The sequence below is a fragment of the Eulemur rufifrons genome, chromosome 1 (genome assembly GCF_041146395.1).
Source record: "Eulemur rufifrons isolate Redbay chromosome 1, OSU_ERuf_1, whole genome shotgun sequence".
NCBI lineage: Eukaryota > Metazoa > Chordata > Mammalia > Primates > Lemuridae > Eulemur > Eulemur rufifrons.
The window spans coordinates 24,396,546-24,413,629 of NC_090983.1; the positions used below are offsets into that span (position 1 = coordinate 24,396,546).

At 33.0% G+C, this 17,084-nt stretch overlaps 1 protein-coding gene across 2 annotated transcripts in view; it reads left to right on the forward strand.

The window, feature by feature from the left end:
- Positions 1–17,084, forward strand: part of KANSL1L (KAT8 regulatory NSL complex subunit 1 like) — a 115,377-nt gene that overhangs the window by 33,952 nt on the left and 64,341 nt on the right. For both annotated transcript variants that reach the window (XM_069467619.1, XM_069467629.1), the window contains exons 3-4: positions 4,532–4,729; positions 8,476–8,597. In XM_069467619.1, coding sequence (XP_069323720.1) covers positions 4,532–4,729; positions 8,476–8,597 — 320 coding nt within the window. The remainder of the gene's footprint in view (positions 1–4,531; positions 4,730–8,475; positions 8,598–17,084) is intronic.

Sequence of the window (17,084 nt, forward strand, 5' to 3'; positions counted from 1 at the left end):
TTCAGTGAAAATGACTATTAAAGCTATGTTATTATATTGTAGCAATTTTTAAATAAAATTCATTCCTTGTTCCTTCCTTCCTTATTTTCTCCTTTCCCTCCCTGTTACCTTTACTTTTTCTCTTCTTTCTTTTCACACAGTCAGGTGCCCAATATGTTTAGGAAATACAGTGATGAAATAAAACTTACAGGGTTTGTACATCTTCAGCGCTTTCAGTCTAATCGGGGTAAAAATTGAGCAAATGTTACAGAAATAAATGTTGTTTTAATTCCAACCCAGGGAAATTTTAGCATGATGTCTCACTTGCTTAAAAATACATTGTTTCCTGAAAATTATAGGCTACCTGAAACTCTAAGTATATTGTCCCAAAGAAGCAATAATATAAAAAGATCTCATGCAATCCCATGAAGTCTTATTTAATGTAAAAATTGCTGAATATCTCTTTGTAACTTTGTTTTTGTGGGAAATTTTATTCTCCATGGTAATACTGTAGATAATATAATATTGTAAGGCAGATAGGAATTGGTCTGAAAAAAAAAAGCTGAGAAGGGAAGGAGGACCAGAGTCCTTAAACCATGTGGTTAGCCTAGCCCCACCTAGGGCCTACACATCAAAAAAGATTAATAAGTTTTAGGCTCTATTGTGAGTTTATATTCTGGTAAAGGAGATAAAACATGTAATGGTTGCAATGTAATATAATATATCCAGTAATACATGTTTTTAATAAGATATAAAAATGGCATAGAGAGAATACTTAAGGATAAGAGGATCAAAGAAAATGTCAAGAGAAAGAGGTGGCATCTCAGTATGACTTTGGAAAATAAATAGTAATTTTCTTGATGAACCAATGGAACTAGAAAAAGGCATTCCTTAAGAGTTTGCAAGAAACAACATCATCAGTTTCATAATAGACAAAGTAGTATGGTATTCTAAGGAGCAGAAAGTTTTCTATTTTGGGATGCTAAGAGAAAAGGAGCAGAAAATATGAGTTGTAGAAGAACAGGAGAAGTTAGGAAGTGATGAATATTGTTTAATGCCTTGTAGGAATTAGTGATGGCGTCTGTAGGAAGGTGGGTAGTAGGATGGACATAAAACCTTAGGCTTACGAGTTCTGTCTTTTAGATTTAAGGGAACCATGTTCAAGAATAGTTTCCTGATGGAAGTTTAATATTAAATTACTGTAATTACTTTTTCTCATTGTTCACTACTATCTTTACAGGGGCCTTCAGCTGTAGCGATTTCTCAGTCCTTTCAAGATCACCAGTAATCTATCTTCTTTGATGGTTTTCTTTAAAGGATATTACATCACACACATTTTTTAAAATGGCAAATAGAGTTCTAAGAATGAATCAAATATTAAAACAACTTGGAAATTCCCAAGAAAGTGGGTTCCCAGTTAAATTGATGACTAAGTTTTACATTTTAATTTAGGCAATCTGATTCATAATCCTTTGACTTGAGAAAAGGATATTTTCATATTCTGTATATTCTAAGAAATACTACATGTTTGTTTAAACTTTTTTAAAAATTTGATTTCATGTTTATATAATGTCTATTGGAATAAATTGTTTTAAGGAAAGACATATAAACTTCTTAGTAATAATTTACAAGGACTTGCTTTTTTCTTGATTCAGGTTAGATGTGTACCTGGCCCTTTGTTCCCTTAAAGAATCATTTTGCTTAAATTTTTAGAGAATAGAAGATAGCAGTTATTAGCAACATCCTTTGGTTGTTCTTAAATTAGCTTTGTCAACAAATTACAAATTCCCATATTTCTCCTTTTTTTCCACTTCAGCTTTCCACTAAGACAACAAATTCTTCTCACTCTCAAAGTAAAATACTTTTTCTTGGGAGAACACTGGGCTATCCTATATAAATGGTCTCCTTCTTGGGTTTATTTTGTTATCCTGTAATAGGGTCTTCTACATTTTAAATTGTACCTTTTGTGTGTTTTAAATTTTATATTTAAATTTTTGCTTAAAGTTAGTGACTTTAGGTGAATAATAAAGATGTTGCTGAGGCAATTGTTTACTTTTTCACACATTGTTTCTCTATGAAGACCCTGAGGGTTAGAGTGAGAGACCTCACTAGTGTTATTATAGGAACAGTTGTCTTCTCTGGAACAGTTGATTTGTTTTTATCCCATGCTAGAGTTTTCAGTTATCTCAGCTGTTGTAACTCATTGTTGCTAAAAAAGGGAAAAAAATTGTATCTTTGTTGCCCAGGCTAGAGTGCCGTGGTGTCAGCCTAGCTCACAGCAACCTCAAACTCCTGGGCTTAAGCGATCCTACTGTCTCAGCCTCCCAAGTAGCTGGGCCTACAGGCATGGGCCACCATGCCCGGCTACTTTTTCTATATATATTTTTAGCTGTCCATAGAATTTCTTTCTATTTTTAGTAGAGACGGGGTCTCGCTCTTGCTCAGGCTGGTCTTGAACTGCTGAGCTCAAACAATCCGCCCGCCTCCGCGGCCTCCCAGAGTGCTAGGATTACAGGCGTGAGCCACCACGCCTGGCCAATTTGACTATTCTTTTACTAATTTTTTAAGGATAGAAACTAACTCCCTGTCCCCAAAGGATTTAGTCTTTATCCCTTTCCTCTGTTCTTGGCTATAGCGGATCATCATGGGCCACTCTTATTACACTCTGAGAGTTTTCCAAGGTGATAGTTTAAGGGAAAAAGTAGATTATGACGTTGACTATGAATGTCTCCCTGATTGAATTTTAAAAATATTCTTTATTGAGCTAACTACAGCAGGCTGCCTACTTATAAAAATGTAGTATTCAAAATGTTTAGAAATTGAGCTTTGAAATTCAGAATAGAGTTTTCCATAGAAGCAATATTATAAGTATGGGTTATGAAATCAAGCTAATCTACAGCATAGTGGCCCATAATATAAACTGTAATTAAACCAAAGATAATTGCAATTAAATTGATATGGTAAAAAAATTGTGTTTCGTTTGCATGCAGTTGCTTGTGAAAAACCTAGTGGGAGACTTATAGAAATTTTGAATGGATACTTTCAGGAGCCTTAAAGATTGATGACACTGTATCTATCATATCTAATTTAATTTTTAAAATATCAACTGAAACAAGACTTCTTTTAAATATGTTTCTTCAGATTTTTTGACAACAATATTTGTACATTCTAAGAAAACAGTCATTGAGATCAACAATTGGATCCCCTTTGGAAAAGTCAGCAAACTAGCACTATTTTAAATGTAAAAACAATAGTGCATTTACTACTTTTACCAAAAATATGTGTTTAACACGACAACTGAATATGCCCACTCTAAAGTTACATATTCTCTAAATTATATAGTATAAACTAAAACTTATGTATAGCACACTATCATTTATAGGCAGTTTCCATTTAATAAATAGGACTTGTATACAATATAGGCTGGCCCACAGCAGTCATTTAATGTGTTCTATTCTTGAAATAATATACGCTAATATTAATATTTTAATCTGTTTTTCATTATAAGGATATAATATTTTAGCCACATTAGGAGTTTTATACTTTTCCAATTAGCCTATAGGAGTTTATTAGAATTTTGCAAATATATATATATTACTATATTCTTTTGGGGGGAAGGCTGTTGAAAGGGATAAAAAGGGAAGAAATTTTATGATGAGAACTGACTATGAAACCACTAAGATCCTGTCTTTGCATTCCTTTTTTTCCTTTCTCTCCTGTCTCCATTGCCTCTGAGGAACCTAAGGTTCAGAACAGTTGGAGTGAGGAAGCTGAGGAATATAGGAGAAAGCTAAACAAACAAGTTGAAAAATAAGTATGTATATGAGTAGGAAGCAGGGACTACAGAGGCAACTAGTTCCCTACTAATTCTTTACATTACATTCCCTCAGTTCCTTACATTTCAGAAAATATCCCATCAAAGTTTAAAGCTTGTGTCTTTATTACTAGCACAGCTACCCTGTAGGTAGCAGGAACTTTGATTGGCCTAGATAGTACTTTTTCTCAGTGAGGCACTCCTGCCCGTGGATGCTGGCTGGCAGCAACAGGGGCAGGGCTCCTTAGGGTACTCTAAAAGGAGTTAGTACAGAGTTAGATTATTGTCTGGATGTTTGTAAATTTGGTATTTTAATTTATAAAATTGGGAGTGCTGAAATACAAAACTCAAATAGAAATGCTGGTGACCAAAATACTAGAAGATTCTATTAGGAAATATTCTGGATTTCAGTCTGAAATCTCCCTACTCTGAGTATAATAAGCCTTTAATTTTATTTTAAATGTGCCTTGCTTTTAATACTAATAATTAAAACCAACTAGAAAAAAACTTGCATATATGTTAAGACAATATTTTATAAGCCCAATACATCAGCCATACATGTTATTTTACTAGTACATATTTTCAATCAGCCAATTCTTTACAGAATTAAACTGGACTTTCAAGTTTATGTTTTCTGATTTTCAAGGGATAATAAGCATAATTTCAAGTGCCTTGTAGCATCAAAGGTGATTTAGTAATCAATTTTTCATTTCAACTCTCTCATTGCTGTTTGTCTAGGGGATAGTGATCCTAGAAGAATGTCAACTTCCAAAAGACATTTTGAAAAAACAAATACAATTTGCAGACCAAGCAGCTTCGTTAAACACTACAGGGAATCCTCAGGTTCCCCAAGAGTGTCAAGATCCTTTACCAGAACAAGATTTTGAAATGTCACCAAGCAGCCCTACTTTACTTCTTCGAAACATAGAAAAACAGGTAAAGTCAGAGTAGGGTGTCAGTGATATGAAATGACTTTTCATTGGTTTTATAAACTGTTCAAATAAACATCATTATATGTGTGTCTGCCTGGAATATGGGTTATTGAAGTTGACCATTTGACATTAAATGCAATTAAAATATTTGGCATATGATGGGTCTTTATTATAATATTGATTAATTAAAACTATATAAATATATAAAGTATTGGTACATAGCCATAGGGTGATAATCATTTACACCAGGGTTGGAAAATCTTTTTTCTAACAAAATTGCCTATCATTGGACTTTTTTCAAGGGGAAAGAACAATGGTAACAACTAATAAATGTGAATGGTTGTTTGACTAGTTTATTGATTGGGTTTTTAGCAAAGGATAATATTAGAGTATGGGTTTCGTCATAAAAAATGATTATGTAAATGGAAAGTCAAAGAAGCCTATAACAATTACTCTGCTTCCAAAGCCTTCCCTGGTATCTAAATCCTACTATGGATAACTCCTCAAGTTTAATTATTCTGGCCTATTTATCTTATATCTATCCTTTGAAATCAAACAATTTATTTTTATTTAGATCATGGTGGCTTTTGAACAAACCTAGCTTTCTAGGAGTTTGTTATTGTGACTAGGCTGAGTCTGTCGGAGCATAGCCATTCTTGACCATAGCTGCATGATTACATTGTTCTTCTAGGAAATGATAAAGATTCATGCCTGCCTGCATCTAATTTTCCTGGATTTTTTTTAAATACCAGGAAATAATTAAATACAGGTTACTGTCTTATTCCTGGTAAATCAAAATATGATGTAATTTTGTCCACTACATATTTATTAAAATTACAATTGCCGAGAGTTTTCCTTAATTGGACTATGTAATCAAAACACCTTTATGAATATTTTGTAATTCAGAAAGTTATTTGGTAATCATCTGATGTTAAATTGTAATGTACTTTACTATATAAGTGATGTTTTAAATTAGTGTTTGTTATGTTCTCATATTCCCACTTCCTTCTTTTCCCTCCCATCATCTCATAGGATCAAATCTCTTTCAGTTTAACCCTAGTTGTTTCACAGTGCAGGGTAATTTATTTGCTTATTATGTCAAGTCTACTTTCTTTACCTATAGGTCACTACCTACTCATTGGAAAATATAAGCTGATTAAACTAATTCTTCATACAGTACAATTCTAGAGGGATTTCCATTTCCAAAAGAGGTTTCTTGTACCATTTTCTTTCTCCTTGGTAAACCCAGTTTTTTTGGTTAGACTTGAGATAACTTAAGAACTATCTAATTTGTGGAGCCCAGTGAAAAGTGAAATTGCTGAGCCCTTTGTTAAAAACAATTATTAAGAATTTAAAGACAGTGACAGCAGAGCACTAAGTAAGCCTAGGACCATTCTGAGTGCAGCCTTATGCACAAGTTGCACACCAGTGAAGCTGGCCCTGGTTAGCATTTTAGGTCTCATTGCTGATGGGAGTGTCAGAGGCTTTGGTAATGTAGGGAAGGAACAGGAGTTGTGAGAGCAGCAATAAAGGCTCGACATAAGGAGAGTAGAAGAGAAAGATGCAGAAAGGGGCAGCAGCAATCATTGTAGAAGTTATTAATAAATTGCCTACAAATAGGTCATTTGCTCTTGAGATGTGGTGATACTACTTTTATAGGCCAATTTCTAAAAAAGTTGTTTTCAGATACTTGTAGAGGAAGACAGTCTAGAAGTGAGTTAAGTGGTAAGGGTGGCAAGCCCATTATTGCACAGAGTTTTCTTAAGATAATCTATTGATACATAACTGTTCACAGATAATCCTTTGACTTGATTAAAGTAGTTTTGTTGGAGTTGGAAGTTAAAATATAAAGACACTATTAAGTTGTAGGCTGATAACATGTTTAAAAAATAACCTATTGATTCATAGTATTAATACATGCTTGCATTATCAGAGAATATATTTTGCTCACAAATTGAAAAGTATCTTATTTTTAGTATTTTAGTTGATTTAAAATAAATTTCACTGCTGGTATATTTACTTTAGAAACCTTGTTAAGTGTTTTAACTTAAAGTTGATTGGTTTTGGTTTTCAGAGTTAAATTATGCTTCTCTTAATTTTACTTTTATTTGAATTTTTACTGTGAATTTCCTATTCTACATGTAGACTAAGGTATATGAGATTTTACTGGGCCACTGTAGGCTGGTTTATTAGGGTAAAGCTAGGGGTTGTAATGGTGTCCTTCTGGGCCAATGATTCAAAAATACCTGACCAGCGACCTCCAGTGGCTTAAAAGATTTTAGATGTTTTTGGAGACGGAACAAAGAGAAGGGAGTTTCAGTGTTTCACACTAGAAAATATGAGATACTTCATAAATTTAATTGTAAAATTAAACTGAGGAACACTAGCTAAATGGATAAAGAATCTGTTTGTATTGATAATCTTGAAAATTAGCTTTAATCTAAAAAAATCTGAGTAATAATTTTTAAAATGAAGTCATTAGGTACATATTATCTCTCAAGAACATAAATGGTGAAAACATTTCAGGGTCTTTCTCATGAAAGACTTTTTGAAGGAATAAAATATCAGGCTTAATTCTATAATATTTAGTCATTATTTCTAATAGCATGTTATTAGTTTTATACAAATGAAGTTTCAAAATAATTGTTTCATATACCCCTTTATTTTGTAATAGAATATCTTGCAGTCAGTGAAAATGGCGAAATAGGTCTATATATATTTTTAAAAGATAGTCACTATATTAAATGAGAAAACTAGGTTTTAGAAATTATTGTGGCATGATTTAATTAAAAGTGTGTGTGTGTTATACATACACTCATGCTCACATATACTCAGAAAACTTAGTCTAGAGGGAGAAATATATACCAAAATATTGGCAATGTTTTTTTCTTTGAAACATGATTACAGTTGGCTTTCTTTTAATCTTTTAAACTTCTCTATATTTTCTAGTTTTTCTACAATGAACATGGATTACATGTATAATGAGAATAGTTGTCATTCTTTTGTAGAAATGTACTATTTCCATTTATGTGGACTTTATTATATGTATTATTGTTTTGACAATAATTTAATATTTATTGCATATATTTAAGTTTGGGATAACAGTCAATGAAATCTTAAGTGCCAAAAAAACCCTGATATTTTTGAATTAGGAAAACTATTGAGAAACAGTATAGTGCTAGATTTAGACCTGAATTTGAATCCTACCTCCATTTATAACCAACTTTATAACCCTTGCCCAAACTACTTAATCTTTCTTGCTTTGCTATAATTTACTAATCTGTAAATAGTAATAATAATAGTGATATCAGAAGCTCTAATATTATCTACTTTGCGGGTTAGTTGTACAGAGTAGAAATACTCTATGTTTGGTGCCTGGTATAGTGCCTAGCACATAGTAGGCACTTAATACATTATAGCTATGATTTTTTAATTATTAAATTGGCTACCTCAAGGAAAATATTATATATGCTATTAGCTGGGTTCCAGTGTTTTAGATGATGAGATGGGTAGATGAAGGAACTATAATAAAAAAGGATATGGAAAAAGATGGGAACTTAAAATGTAGATTTGTTTATAATAAGTGGAAAAATCAGTTGTATAAATCATCTTTGTAGGCTCAAATATGTACTGAAATAAAAACATTTACATGTTTCATGAGAAGTTAAACACTAAATAAGTACTATAAGCCTGAGAGTTAACTCACATTTCTTGCTTAGCAGTAGTAAAAGGTTGACTGTTTCCTTGCAGAGTGCACAGTTGACTGAGATCATCAACAGTTTGATTGCCCCTCTCAACTTGTCCCCAACTTCATCACCCCTCTCCTCCAAATCCTGTAGCCAAAAATGTCTGGCTAATGGCATTTCCAGGAGGTAGGTATCAATGGGATAGTTTTGCTTCTAAATTTGGCTTTGTATTATTTTGTTTTGATCTTTTATGTATTATACTATTTTTTTCCTTCTATGTTAAGGAGTACTAGAGTACAGTCAATAGACCCTGGGTAAATTTTTAGATAATATCAAACTTATATAATTAAAGTAACTATAAACATAGAAATGAAGGAGAAATCTTTCCAGGATGTTTAATAATGTTTCTAAAAAAGAATAACAGTGATAACATTTGCTATAGAAATGCTGCCTTATTTACTATACTTTCCATTTTGTATCTTTTGTATTCTTGAACTCCATGCTGTCCTTACAATGCATTTTGAGAGAAAATGACCTTAGATATAGTTTGGGGACAGAAGATTGGTAGATATCACCAATAAAATTCAGCGTAAGGGCCCATGGTAGCTCATATGTATAATCCCAGCACTCTGGGAGGCTGAAGCAGGAGGATTGCTTGAGGCCAGGAGTTCAAGACCAGCCTGGGCAACAGAGCAAGACTCGATCTTTACAAAAAATAAAAATAAATTATCCAGCTGTGATGTTACACACTTGTAGTCCTAGCTACTGGGGAGCCTGAGGCAGGAAGATTGCTTGAGCCCAGGAGTTCGAGGTTACAGTGAGCTGTGCTAGCACCACCACACTACAGCCTGGGTGACTGAGCAAGACTCTCTCTCTGACAAAAAAAAAAAAAAAAAAAAAAATACATATATGTATATGTGTGTGTATATGTGTGTGTATGTGTGTGTGTGTGTGTGTGTGTATAAATAAATTATCCAGCTTAAATTTTAATGAGTCATTTTGGGCCTTAGCTTTTATAAGGTACATTTTTTCTTAGTATAATTAATAAGATAACTCTTATAATCATTAACAATTTATCTTATATGTATCAGCAAAAATATATATTTTATTAATCCAAACAGCATTTGTTTTACTTTATTTTGCTTACTTTTCTGTTTGAACTTTTCTTTCTGAAGATGTAATTAGAAGACATACTAATAGAATATCATTTTATGTGTGCATTGTCTAATTTTTTTTCAGATAAAATTATAATGTTGGTTTCTTTTCTTTAATTACCATAGAGGACTAAGTATAATTTTGTATTGGGAAATATTTATATGAATAATTGTATTATTTTTTTTAAAAAAATCTTTGTAATATAGCATAAAAGGAAATTTTATACCATGGTGAAACTTAATGCTAAGTAGCCATCACATTCTTTGTGAGATTAGTGGATATAAACCAAGTTTTAAAATAAAAATGCTGTGGGGTGTGGTGGCTCACGCCTGTAGTCCCAGCTGCTCCAGAAGTTGAGGCAGGAGGATCACTGGAGCCCATGAGTTTGAGGCTGCAGCGAGCTGAGATCATACCGCTGCACTCCAGCCTGGGTGACCCTGACAAAAAAAAAAAAAAAAATGCTGTTATTTGATTTTTATTTCTAATTGGTTATTTTGAAAGTTTCGTTTTAATACTTTTACAGTTTTATTGGTGCTGGGTCATTTATTCATTGTTTTATTATGGTAACGGTTCTATTAGTTTTGCTTCTTTTTTTACTGACTTTATATTCATTCCTTTTATCATTGATGATTCAGTTTGAAAGTAAAGATGTTGTATAGGGCAACTATGATATCTTCATTTATAAGAACATATCCTGATTAGGAAAGTCATAATGTAGGTGAGTGAATTTTAAGTTGAGCCATAAAACACCATCAAATTGGTATCTGAGCATTGTGATTTGGGGCTAAACTTATTTTAAATAACATGTTGCTTACCTAATTAGGCCCTACACTATTACACACGCACACACACACACACACACACACGTGTGCGCGCGTGTTTCTTGTTAATGTATTGGCTTGTATTTCTGGTCATTCATTCACAAAGCATTGATTGAATAATTATTTGTTGTATGGCATATAGTCAAAGTTCTAGAGATACAAATATGAAGAAGACAAAGTCTCCGGTTGTAAATAATTCACAGTCTGGTAGGTGAAACGTGTAACTATTTTTAAAATATTATGTAATAATAATGAATTGTATACAGTTGCTTGAATACTTCTTTTTAATAGCTGTCATCACTGAAAAAGATACCTCATAAAGATATGTAGATCCAAATGAAACGAATATATAATTGGCTATTTTAACTAAAGCATATTTTTCAATCATGTCTACTAATAAATCAGAGGTTTTTGTTGAAATCAGCTAGTAATTGCCATTTTTCCTGATGTCAATTAGTTGTTCCTACAAACTAATTGAAAGGTTTGCTTTTGAAAGTTTTTAACAGGATCAAAACCTACAAAAATTCTTTGATAGATTTAAAAACAAATAAAAATTTTGTTCTTCAGGTTTTTGAAGTGTGATGATATGCGTTTTCTTTAATGACGTTATTTTTGACAACAATGAACTCTTTTCAAAATGTAATACTTTTTACATAATGTGTTTTCCAAAAATCATTTATTTTTACATTTGTTGTCAAAATATCATATTTCCCTTGAAGAAAGTATTGTACTTCTTTTCTAACATTTGCTAGGTAATGTAATACAGCAACTTTTTATCAAAGGGAAAATGACCAAGTTTAGAATAGTTGAGTTTTTGTTTAAAATACATAATTTGGCCAGGTGGAGTGGTTCATGCCTATGATCTCAGCACTTTGGGAGGCCATGGCAGGAAGATCCCTGAGACCAGGAGTTCGAGACTGGCCTGGGCAATGTAGTAAGATCCTGCCTCTACAAAGAAAAAATAGAACATAGTTTATCTTTAATAACTCCTCATAAGAGCATTGATACCAGATAATCAGCAAGCTGTTGTATAAAACAAAAGTTTTGGGGGATACCCCTGATGTTATTAAAATGTATTGTAAAAATTCTACTATTTATGATTATATTTACTATAATCTATAAATCTATTTAACCAAGAACATAGGAACTAGAATATGTTACAGATAAAAGAGTAATAACACAGAAGGAAAAGTAGCAAATTTTGAAGAGAATGTGGTCTGTTGTGTCAGATGCCAAAGAGAATTACTGAAAAATACCTATTGGTTTTGTCAGTTATGAGTTGAGACCTTAGCAAGAGCAGTTCAATGGCATAATAGAGAAAGAGGCAAAGTAGTTTAATAAGGGAATCGGAGATGAAGTAGAGAGAGGGAGGCAAGAATACACACCAAGGCCACTGACTATAAAAGCTATGATACAATGGACATACAAGGTCAAAGAAAGTATTTTTTTTAAGATGGAAGAAATTTAAACATCTTTATTAAAATAAAGGCAAGGGAAGGAGGTACCAGTGGGGAATGTAGAAATGCTTTATCGCAACATTATGGAGGGATCTTATGATGGGAGAAAATACACTTGTTCTTTAAGAATGGCATTAAATAGATTAAGATGGTATTCATGCAGTTGTTTATAAAGTGATTATAGGCTAGTTAAGAGTGCTAAAATGAGCTTGAGGAGTTAGGTGAAGGTTTGGATAGATATTGACAAGTAAAACATTTTCCCTTCCCCTTTCCTCTTTTCTCCTTCCTCCCCACCCCCTTCTTTTTATGTGTAGCATGAGCAGCCCACCCCTGGAGAAAGGTGTTAGTAGTTTTTAAGCAGTTTTTTTTTAAATCCTTTAATTATAAATATGCTGAGTGTGAAAAGTACTTAACTGATGCTTGTAAAACTAGTTAAGAATTTAATTTTAAAGCATTCTCTAATTGCATTTTTTATAAAATAAAGAAATGCATAGTAGTGAATTTCTATAAATTCAACAGATTGTTTAATATTACTCATATTTGAGAATATTACCATAGATTTTTTTGAATTAATTGGAGATAAAATTTTATATTATTGCATTATATAAAATAGCTTTGATTTAAGGATATCTGCATTGAAGCAATGTGAAATTTATCTATAATGAGCCTTCTGACCTTGGGAATAAAATATCAAATGAAACCTCATTTTATTTGTTTTATCTTGCTATTTTCCAATATTTTTGTAACTTTTTCTTCACATAGTTACATATGTAGAAAACATCTTTGAGATTCAAAGCTTTTCAGAAGTAAGGGCTTAGTCTATTTAATGTTATTCAGACTTGACATTTAACCATAAAGCACTTTCTGAAAATGTCCCTGTTAAGCATATAAAAACTATTAATTTTGTGTATTTATATAAGTGGGAAGGTAAGAAAATTTATTAAGAATTTTTTAAATTGTGTAAAACATACATAACACAAAATTTACCATTTTAACCATTTTTTTTTTTTTTTTTTTGAGACAGAGTCTCACTCTGTTGCCCAGGCTAGAGTGCCGTGTCATCAGCCTAGCTCACAGCAACCTCAAACTCCCAGGCTCAAGCAATCCTTCTGCCTCAGCCTCCCAAGTAGCTGGGACTACAGGCATGTGCCACCATGCCCAGCTAATTTTTTCTATATATATTTTTATTGTCCAGCTAATTTCTTTCTATTTTTAGTAGAGACGAGGTCTCGCTCTTGCTGAGGCTGGTCTTGAACTCCTGACCTTGAGCGATCCTCCTACCTCAGCCTCCCAGAGTGCTAGAATTACAGGCGTGAGCCACAACCCCCAGCCCATTTTAACTATTTTTAAATGTAAATTCAGTGGCATTAAGTATGTTTGCCTTGTTGTGCAATCATCACTACCATCCATCTTCAGAACTTTTTTCATCTTCTCAAACTGAAACTCTGTACCCACTAAACTATATTATTTATTACATTGCCAAGCCAAAAGCTAAGAGAAAGCAAGAACTCAGAAAGTAAACAAAGCACAGCAATCTACTTTTGTTTGATGCCAACTTCAGACAAAATTAAATTGAGGTTTTGATAGCTTTGTGGGGAAAGAAAGAGAGAAATCAAAGCCAAACTCAGTAAAATCAAGCTGTAGTTTTAATAGATTGTGGGATAAGAGGATGGGTAATCAAAGCCCTTTATCATGACAGGGAAATGAAATAAAATCCTCCCCATATTTATTATTAATAGCAGAGACCATCCTCTCTGCCACAGGCTATGCCATCATAATAAAGATAAATTAGAAGTAAAACTGTTTCCCTTCCCTCACCACTAGGGCACCCTGGGGAGATTTGCCTTGGGGCTGAGCAGAGCAGAAGATAAAAGAAAGCCTGTCTTTGAGACAGGTACTTTTACATGGATTTCAGTCCAAATTTGCATCAGTTAGTGGTCCAAAGGATCCTTAGTTTTAAATGGTTCTGGAATGGCAGGAACAAATGCATATTTTCTCTGGAGGAAAGGTATCTTCTTTTTTAGACCTGGGAAATCCTCATGAATAATTTTTCAAGGGCAGTGATTAGCACACAGTCAAATATAATCAAACATGTGAGGTGAAAGAGTAAGAAGAGTACAAACAAGCTGAAAACAACAGACAGCAAAAAAAGAGCATAAGGCTTTTAGATATTAGAATTATCAAACATTAATTAAATTAAAATGGTGCTTATTCTGATTATAGAAATAAAAGATAGGCTTATGATATCAGGAGGGAAGAAATTACATAAAGTGATGTAGGCACATTTTGAAAAGGATCAAATAAGGCTTCTGAAAAATACTGAAATAATTAAGTAAGTGGGTTCTTCAGCCAACTGGTCGCAGTCAAAGAAAGAATGTGTGACACAGAAGATAGATTAGAAGAAAAGTTCCAAACTATATCAAAAGAGACAAAACAATGGAAGATACAGAAGAGTCATTTAAAAATATGGAGAATATAGTGAGAAGGTCTAATATAATACTTAATCAAGACTTGGGAGAAGAGATAAAGAATGGAGCAGAAGCAATATTTGAAGAAGTGCTGGCTGAAAAATTACCTGAACTGATGAAAGACACCAAATTCAGGAAGCCAAACAGAGATTTCAGGTCAGGAGAACTAAAAAGAAATCTACCTCTAAACATAGAGGACATTTGAAAAAACAAAGACAAATTGAACATCGAAAAGCAACGGAGACGTGGGGGAAAGACATTATCTTAACTGGAGTCATAGACTGGCAGCTGACTTCTCCAGAGTAACAATAAGAGCCAGAGTACAATGGAATGGTATTTTCAATGTGCTGAGAGAAAATAACTTAGAAATTATACACAGAGAAAACATCTTTGAAGTCTAAATGTGAAATACAAATGTTTTAAAGCAAGCCAAAACTGAGAGAATAGACTAGTAGACTCTAATTTATGATAACCATAAATTAATGATATACTTCAGGTAGTAGAAAGTGATGATTTGGATGGAAAATTCAAGATGCAAGAAGGGATGAAGAACAAATAAAATGGTAAGTAACTATATGGGCATATGTAAACAAACAGTAAAATATGTCTGGTGGGGTTAAAAAAGAAGTCCATGACAATAACATATAGGTCAGAAAGAAGGTAAATGGATTTAAATTGTACTCAGGTCCTTGAATTATTCAGATGCCAGTAAAAGTGCTGATTTAGCTTTAAATATTCCTAAGTTAAGATGATAGAGGAGCTCCACATGAGAAAGGGGGCTTCTTGGGTGCTAATAATGTTCTATTTCTTGACCTGAGTAGTGGTCACGGGACAGTAGGTGTTTAAGGGAGGCATTGCTTCATATTTACAAGTTAAACATAAGATAAATGTTTCTGGTACTTATCTAAATGTATCTTACGTTTCACATTTTAAAAAGTTAAGAAAATAGGATATAAACAATATACTTCAAAGAGGAGAAATAGAAAATAATCACCTAGGAAGTCACATTTGCCTTCATGTTTTCAAAAAAAAAAAATTAAAGGACGTTATTCATCGTAAACCTAGAACAAAATTTGACTACTCCCACAGGAATGTGATATTTAATTTGTTGGCAGGGAAACAATGAATTTAATTTGTTGGCAGGGAACAATCTCATTTCAGCATGTTACCTTAAAATTTGGTAGTAGGGACTAATCTAATTGTTGCATTTATAATCTTTGCCCTTGTCTTTATCTGTCAAATCTGTCTTGACCTAGGATGTCTCTTCTGTCTTTAACAATCAAAGTGATCATACATATTTGTGGAAAGCGATGAGGAATGTCTCAAGAAAAGGACTGATAACTATAGTGTATTTTAATTTTCCCCTATGACCCAAAAAGTACTCTTATATTTAGTTGTGAATTTTGAGGTACATACTTAGTTGAAATGTATAAATTAATACAAATGTCAGACATAATAATAGAAATACAATAATAGGAAGTTGCAGAATATTTATAGACATAGGCAAAAGGTGCATTTAAAAATAACAGGAGGCAGGACACGGTGGCTCATGCTTGTAATCCTGGCACTCTGGGAGGCCGAGGCAGGAAGATTGCTTGAGCTCAGGAGTTCAAGACCAGTGTGAGCAAGAGCAAGACTCCATCTCTACTAAAAATGGAAAAATTAGTTGGACGTCATGATGTGAGTCTGTAGTCCCAACTACTCAGGAGGCTGAGGCAGGAGGATTGCTTGAATCCAAGAGTTTGAGGTTGCTGTGAGCTAGACTGACACCACGGCACTCTACTCAGGGCAACAGAGTGAGACTCTGTCTCAACACAAAAAAGAAAACAAAACAGGAAATTTGGTAATTTACCATGATAGCATATATTTATTTTACATGATCATAAAAATCATTATGGTACCTAAATATTTATATTCTCTCTGTTCCAAAATATTTATAAAGTCTTAACCCACATTTGACAATCATTCAGTCTCCCCTCTAACCCAACTTCTACAATCATGTTATCTTAAAAGGTAAATGTTAGGTCTATTAAAATATAGCATACCACTCAATAGATTATTGACCAAGAGTTCAAATGTATGTCTTACAGTAAGCATACCAGTTACTGGGAGACAGTATATGGTTGTGCGAGAAGTAAATAAAAGAGCATGTATCAACTCTTACAATACCTAGCACATAAAAAATAACCTAATGATGTTAGCCATTGCTATTTTTATGTAAGGACATAATGTGTATTAAAATTTTAGATACCGTCTTTTCTTTCTTTCATATTCTGGATAGTATACTAGTCATTTATTTAGCTATTCTTACTCTTTAAAAAGTGTTTAGAAGTGGCCTGAGTTAGGGTTAGGATTTGAGGGCATATGTAAGTATCTCTTTGCACATGCCTATATAGACTTCCAATAGGCCAGCTGTTACTGAAGACATTCATTATACAGATACTAGAAGTCACTGAGGCACTATCTATTTTTCCATCATATGTTTTGGGAAGACAAAGTTTCTCTCTTGCCTTTGGTCTACCTCATTTGTATGGGACCCTGTAACTAAATCAGGTACTTTAAAATTCAGCATAATTGGGTTTTGTTGGGTTTTGTTATCATATTATAGAAAATGCTATCTCCTCAAAAGATCATCTTGGGACATTTCATTTCTCCCTCCCCCCCACACACAAAGATTTTAACTTTTGTTTATTCTCAATTAATTATAGTGTTTTAATAATTTAGTGGTTTGGGGTAACATGGTTATGAGTATGTACCATTTCTATGTATTCT